Below are 7725 nucleotides of genomic sequence, written 5' to 3'. Positions count from 1 at the left end.
ATAGTATGTCTGCCTTGAGCATTGTGTTCTATTAAGAACTATCTATAGGGGATCAATTTGACAATAGCAACTGTATGTATTTGATAGGAACCTTAGGTAGCAGTGAGTTAATGCTAATGGGAAAGGAACAATTCAAAAAAGGAAGGCGAGAATGATTGCACAACTAGGAGAACGTAATCAGTGTCACTGAATTATACATGTAGAAACTGTTGAATTGGTGTATGCTCTGCTGTGCATATTTTCAACAAAAAATAAATTATATAAAAAAATAATAAATATAAGCCATCAACCTTCAAAATGGAGTGTGCATTACGCTAGGTGGCATAAGAAAATATTCCACACAGTAAATATGTACTTAGAGTTGTTTTTTTATAATTATTTTAAAAACTATATATTTTAACATCCAAAATATCATCATTGTAACATGTAATTAATATAAAAATTATTTTTCATTCTTTTTCTCCTACTAAGTCTTTGGAATCTATTATTTTATACCTACAGCATATCTCAATTTGCTACACAGCTATACAACAATACTATCTTACATAATATAATGGTTAAAGAAGCACTTAGAGTTTTAACAGACTCAATCTCTGTATCTTCAAATTAGTTATGTATTCTTTCCTAAAATTGATCGGCAAGAGAACACACTTGCTGCAGAGTCATGCTGGCTATCTTTATGCATCTCCTATTTCACAATGATTCTTTTTGCACTAAAAAAAAAAAAAAAGGAAACTTTATCTTTTACCTACGCTAAATTTTACCTGGGTGCATTGCCCCAGGGTATATAATCTACAGTGTGCCCAAGAAACAATTTCAAATACTACTGTCAATGGTGGAAAACCAAATTGCTCTAACTAATGAGTAAGTTGCTAGGTAGCACAAATGGTTTGCCCTCCACTGCTAACCTAAAGGCTGCTGGTTCGAACCCAGCCAGTGGTATCACAGAAGCTAGGCCTGGGGATCTGCTTCCGTTAGGATTACAGCCAAGAAAACCCTATGGAGCAGTTCTACTCTGTAACACATGGGATCTCCATGAGTCAGAAAAAAGTCAATAGCAACTAAGAACAACTAACTAATGAGTGGGGATCAAATCAATTTTTTACTTCCAATAAAACTGAAGGAGAACCCAAGGAATTGTCAGCTAATAAATTTATGAAAAATAATTCTGATGATAAATCATTCTGAAATTTTTTTCCATGTATCTCCCAAGGAACTCAAAAGAATTGAGTGACATTGTTAAGACAAGATATCTATTACCATTTACTTATTTATATATACAGAGTAGAACTGCTCCATAGGGTTTTCTTGGCTGTAATCCTAACGGAAGCAGATCCCCAGGCCTAGCTTCTGTGATACCACTGGCTGGGTTCGAACCAGCAGCCTTTAGGTTAGCAGTGGAGGGCAAACCATTTGTGTGCTAATATCTAGCCAAACAAAAAGTAAAAAGAGAATTGATGCTGAATTCTGTCTTTCTGTCTCATTCTAGCAATAAGTAATATTATCCATGGATACACCCACTGACTAAAAAAAAGTCCTATCTCATCAAGAGATGAATATGTAATGAATCTGTTTTTACATTGAATAATTATGTAATAATTTGCAATATATGTACAATGTTTGATCCATCACATTTTAATATTAATTGTCATGGTAACTCAAGCAAGAATAAAGTTTTTAAGCAATACTTATGGTCACAAGAATATTTAAAACATTTAAACTGCAAAACATATACGTAGCTTTGCTGTAGAGAAATGTGATAGCGTAATCAATAAAATAGTTTCAATTTCCAAAGAATGTATTATTAGAATAAAGTTCTGTTGGGGGAATAGAATGGAACCAAGAATTCAGGGAGAAAAGGAAAAATATACAACTTCCAATTACCAAAGCAGAACTTGGTTATGAATTTTTAACACAGATGAGAGGAGGTGTCAAATCACTATGGTATTTAGGTTTCACTGAATTCATGTAAAACCATGATACAACAGCTTTTTTTTTTTGAAATGCTAATATTTGTCAGAAACGACATTATTTGCATCTATTGACAGTGATGATGTAAAATTTTAGATGTCACTCAAAAAATATATGAAGGTGCACAACGTTTTAAAAAATATTTTCAGGGTATTTTGATATAAACCAGTAGTTTTATGTAAGCATACAAAATATATGATTCCATACATGAACATATGGAATCGTCACATACTCTTTTGCCACCTTGTGGTTAGAGTTGTATTTGTCACCAAGGCTCATCAACTGCAAATAGGAGTTGTCTCCTTAGGTCAGCTCCTTTTGCTAGCGTTCCATCAGGCCTCTTTAGGGGCAAATCCATTGCCATTGAGTCCATTCCAACTCATAGCAACCGTACAGGACAGAGTAGTATAGGATTTCCAAGGGTGTAAATCTTTAAGGAAGCAGACTACCTCATCTTTCTCCTACTAAGTGGCTGGTGGGTTCAAACCACTGACCTTTTGCTTAGCTGCTGAATGCCCTAACCACTGCACCACTAGACCTCCTTTCTGTGGGGAAGAGAAGGTTAAATTCTTCCCAGGAATTTTTTTAAGCAATAAAGTTTTAAGCAATACTTATGGTCACAGGAATATTTAAAACATTTAAATTGCAAAACATATACATATTTTTGCCATAGAGAAATATGATAGGGTAATCAATAAAATAATTTCAATTTCAAAAAAAATGTATTATTAGAATAAAATTCTGTTGGGGGAATAGAATGGAACTAAGAATTAAGGGAGAAAAGGAAAAAGATACAACTTTCAATTATCAAAGCAGAACTTGGTTATGAATTGGTTATGAATAGGGTAATAAAAGAACTAAGCACCAAAAATATTATGATGGAATACTCCATATGTGATTCAAAATAAAAGCAACATAAAATCAAGGAGTAAGGACTACAACAAATCTGATGTATCCCATGAAGACTACTTCAAAAACTAAAGTATCAAACTGCTTTCCATATTTTTTTTTCTTGGCTTTTTGGTTTAGGTACCCCTTGCACATGGGACTGCCATGAGTTGGAATAGACCCAATGGCAATAGGTTGGGTTTGGTTTAGTTCCCTGCTGCTGACCTAGACACTTCCTTAGTCTGCCTTCTGGGGAATATGGCACTGATTTTGGCCCTGGGGTTAGGTTGTAGAGCACCTCTGGTTCAATGTTATGTCCACAGCTCCCAGCATAGCATCTGGTTTTCAATTGATGTCAAATTGTCATTTGTTGAGTGAATGGTGGCAGAGCCCTCCATTTATTTCCAGAACATGCTGGCCTGGGCAGAGTCCATGTGGATCTGTGGACTTCTGCAGGAAGCTGATTTATGAAGCAGCCAGGTTACCACTGTTCATATTCCATGGTAGACAGTCCCAGATACACAGAGATCTTTAGGTATCTCTGATGTCTGCTACTCTGTGGAGGTAGGAGGAGAGTTCCTCCTGCTCACCACTGCAAACACGCTCTATGACCTCAGTCACTTGTTGCAGCAGTAGGATTCCTTCGGTGGGTGTGCTAGTTTCGAGTCCTCTGTTTCCAGGCTACAGAGAGCAAGAACATATTGGAAGGGTACTGGGGTGCTTCAAGGAATTGAAGTAGGTGATTTGGGAAGAGCGGGCACCAGAAAAGCTCTTGAGACCTCAGCTTCAGTGGTTCTAACCTTCCTGTCACCATTTGCAGAGCAAAGCTCCAGAGCATGGTTGATACAGCACCCACTGTCTACTTCACCTAAGGAATAGCAACCCTCACTGCACCCTGGAAGAACCAGCACAGAGACTGCCTGATGGGACCCAGTCATCTTCCTTAAGGGCTCTTGCTTCCTGGCAACCAAGTCCTGCTGCTTGGGCCCCTACTTACCTAGGGGCTAGGTGAAGGGAGGGTGATGTCCCATGCTAGATAAGGAGAACTATGCTTTGGTAACAATCAAACTGGGCAGCGTGTACTAGGCCAATGCTGGCCAACACCAGGATTTATGGTACTGGACTGTCTCTAGAACATACTCCCTGATCCTCAAGCACTAACCAAAAAACCAAACTCACTGCCATCGAGTCGGTCCGACTCAGCAAGCCCTCCTTGAGTTTCCGAGGCTATATCACTACAGAAGTAGATTGCCCAATCTTCCTTCTGAGGAGTGGCTGGTGAGTTTGAACCGCTAGCCTTCTGGTTAGCAGTCAAATGCCTTAGGCACTACACCACCAGAGTTCCCCCTCAAACACTAGTTATCTATTTTTCCCTGGACTTACATCCAGACACCTTCCCTGGGCTGCACCCCTTGGGGCCAGTACCTGCAGTTTTCAACATCCCCCAGCCATGCCAAGACCTGAGCCACTTGTTCTAGGATGTCTCCTCGTGGGCCCCATGGTGCTGCTACCTAATGTCCCCAGCCTCTCACCACAGGATTTCCAAGAAGTCGCTCAGACCTAGCCCCACCTCACACTGGCAGCTCAGGAGACCAAATTTGCTGCCCTTACACTCCCACCTGCTGCCCAATCCCGGGATTCTGTTAGGGTTTCAGGGTCTTGAGACCGTGTCTTTGAGTGTGGGTCGCTCTCAGCCTTAGGAGAAGTACCAGCTGTAGGGATGGCCTTAGTGTGCCTTGCCCCTCCCGTAGGCCTTGGAGACAAGAGCTGGATTCTACCCCACCCTCCCCAGGCTGCTCTGCAGCATTGCAGGGCAAGAATACTGGCTGCCAAAGCTTCAACCCACCCGTGGCCTTGGGAGCCCGAGGAGGAGGAGGTGAGGAGCAGGCACAGACTCTGCAGAGCACCCATAAAATGGGTAAAGGGACATGCCTGTGCAGTCCCAGCAGCCTTGGGAGCTCTGTCTCTCCGGATCTGGAGTTCTGGCGTGCCTCCTAGCAGAGCTGGAGCTCCATCCTCATGGAGAAGGGCAGAGTTTGGGGTGGGAGGGCTGACTGGAACAGTGCTGGGGGCAGGTTCCGCCGCGGAAATGATGGCCTATCACAGCTCCTAACTGTGCTCCTCAGAGCCCAGCCTCCGAGGTGACATTTCACCACCCAGAAACATTTCCAGACTTGGCAACAGCACAGTTCCCAGCCCTGCAACGCTGGGGGAAGACTGCATGGATGAAGGGAAGGACTAGAAGAGGGGAGGAGACGATGAAGGGGATCAGAGCAGCGATTGGAGCGGAGAACTGGAAGCGCCTTAAAGAGACTGCGCGGTCCCCGCCCCCCTTCCCGCCAGCCTCAATGAATTAGAGCTGTGTTTCCCAAACTTGCCTGATCATAAGAATCCTCTCAGGCGCTAGTTAAAGATGCAGGTTCCGGAGTATCTCCCTTGGAGATTCTGATTCAGTAGGTCTACTGGTGAAGCCTACGAATCGGTGATTTTAACATGTTCCCCCACGTGATTCTCGTGAACAAGCAAGTTTGGGAAATACTGAATTAAAGGAAACGGGGCCTGGCTACAGAAGCGGCCTCCGCTAGGGGGCTACGGCGGGAGGATTCCCGGGGGCGTCGCCTGCTTCCGCCGCCTCCTTCAGTGAAAGTCCCTTTTGGGTCCAGCTGCCACCGCTACCTCGCTCCCTCAGGCCGGGCGGGGGACACCCCAAGTCTGCGTGGCCCCCGCGCCGCCACGCCCAGTGGCCGCCTGAGCCCTGCGAGCAGGGGGAGGAGCCGCCGCCAGTAGAGGCGGAGGAGGTAGAGGAGGCGGAGACGGCGGAGACGGCAGAAAGGAAGGTGGAGGCGGAGGCAAAGGTGGAGGGGAAGGTGGAGGCGGGGAAGGTGGACGCCGCTGGGAAGGTGGACGCCGCGGGGAAGGTGGACGCCGCCGGGAAGGTGGAGGCGGCGGGGAAGGTGGACGCCGCCGGGAAGGTGGAGACAGCGGAGGGTCCGGGCCGCCGGGTTGAGCTCAAGCTGGAGCCAGCAACCGAGCCGGTCCGGGAGGCGGAGCACGAGCCGAAAGGGAAGCAGGAGCTGGAGGATGAGAACCCAGCGCGGAGCGGCGGTGGCGGCAGCAGCGACGAGGTTCCTCCCCCCACCCTCCCTTCCGACCCACCGCGGCCCCCCGATCCCTCCGCGCGTCGCAGTCGTGCTCCCCGCCGCCGACCCCGACCCCGGCCTCAGACCCGGCTTCGTACCCCGCCGCAGCCTAGGCCACGGCCCCCACCACGGCCCCGGCCCCGGCGCGGCCCTGGGGGCGGATGCCTGGATGTGGATTTTGCCGTGGGTCCACCAGGCTGTTCCCACGTGAATAGCTTTAAGGTGGGAGAGAACTGGAGGCAGGAACTGCGGTTGATCTACCAGTGCTTCGTGTGGTGTGGAACCCCAGAGACCAGGAAAAGCAAGGCAAAGTCGTGCATCTGCCATGTGTGTGGCACTCATTTGAACAGACTCCACTCTTGCCTTTCCTGTGTCTTCTTTGGCTGCTTTACCGAGAAACACATTCACGAGCACGCTGAGACAAAACAACACAATTTAGCCGTAGACCTTTATTATGGAGGTATATATTGCTTTATGTGTAAGGATTATATATATGACAAAGACATTGAGCAAATTGCCAAAGAAGAGCAAGGGGAAGCTTTAAAATTACAAGCTTCCACTTCAACAGAGGTTTCTCACCAGCAGTGTTCAAAACCAGGCCTTGGTGAGAAATATCCGACCTGGGAAACAACCAAACCAGAGTTAGAACTGCTGGGACACAATCCACGGAGAAGGAGGATCACCTCAAGCTTTACCATCGGTTTAAGAGGACTTATCAATCTTGGCAACACGTGCTTTATGAACTGCATTGTCCAGGCACTCACCCACACTCCAATCCTGAGAGATTTCTTTCTCTCTGACAGGCACAGATGTGAAATGCCAAGTCCTGAGTTGTGTCTAGTTTGTGAGATGTCTTCTCTTTTTCGAGAGTTGTATTCTGGAAACCCATCTCCTCATGTTCCCTATAAGTTACTGCACCTGGTATGGATACATGCACGCCATTTAGCAGGGTACAGGCAACAGGATGCCCATGAGTTCCTCATCGCAGCATTAGATGTGCTGCACAGGCATTGCAAAGGTGATGATGTTGGGAAGGCAGCCAACAATCCCAACCACTGTAACTGCATCATAGACCAAATCTTCACAGGTGGCCTGCAGTCTGATGTTACTTGTCAAGCCTGCCATGGCGTCTCTACCACAATAGACCCATGTTGGGACATCAGTTTGGACTTGCCTGGCTCTTGCACCTCCTTCTGGCCCATGAGTCCAGGGAGGGAGAGCAGTGTGAATGGGGAAAGCCACATACCAGGAATCACTACACTCATGGACTGCCTGCGAAGGTTTACAAGGCCAGAACACTTAGGAAGCAGTGCCAAAATCAAGTGTGGTAGTTGCCAAAGCTACCAGGAATCTACCAAACAGCTTACAATGAATAAATTACCTGTTGTTGCCTGTTTTCATTTCAAACGGTTTGAACACTCAGCCAAACAGAGGCGCAAGATCACTACATACATTTCCTTTCCTCTGGAGCTGGATATGACACCATTTATGGCCTCAAGTAAAGAGAACAGAATGAATGGACAGTTGCAGCTGCCAACCAATAGTGGAAACAACGAGAATAAGTATTCCTTGTTTGCTGTGGTCAATCACCAAGGAACCTTGGAGAGTGGCCACTATACCAGCTTCATCCGGCACCACAAGGACCAGTGGTTCAAATGTGATGATGCTGTCATCACCAAGGCCAGTATTAAGGATGTGCTGGACAGTGAAGGGTATTTACTTTTCT

General features: G+C 46.0%; 1 protein-coding gene across 1 annotated transcript; it reads left to right on the top strand.

Annotated features, from left to right (window-relative positions):
• Positions 1–4579: 4579 nt before the first annotated feature.
• Positions 4580–7718, top strand: LOC103212687 (ubiquitin carboxyl-terminal hydrolase 27; the record flags this gene model as incomplete). Its single annotated transcript, XM_042783408.1, has 2 exons — positions 4580–4735; positions 5523–7718. Coding segments are annotated over exons 1-2 (2352 nt in total), but the record flags the coding sequence as incomplete, so codon positions are not given.
• Positions 7719–7725: the final 7 nt, after the last annotated feature.

This window comes from Orycteropus afer, unplaced genomic scaffold (genome assembly GCF_000298275.1).
Source record: "Orycteropus afer afer isolate SDZICR_OR568_19922 unplaced genomic scaffold, OryAfe1.0 scaffold01064, whole genome shotgun sequence".
Classification (NCBI taxonomy): domain Eukaryota; kingdom Metazoa; phylum Chordata; class Mammalia; order Tubulidentata; family Orycteropodidae; genus Orycteropus; species Orycteropus afer.
The sequence above is the reverse complement of the archived record's forward strand: the minus strand, read 5'-3'. Positions and strand labels throughout refer to the sequence as shown.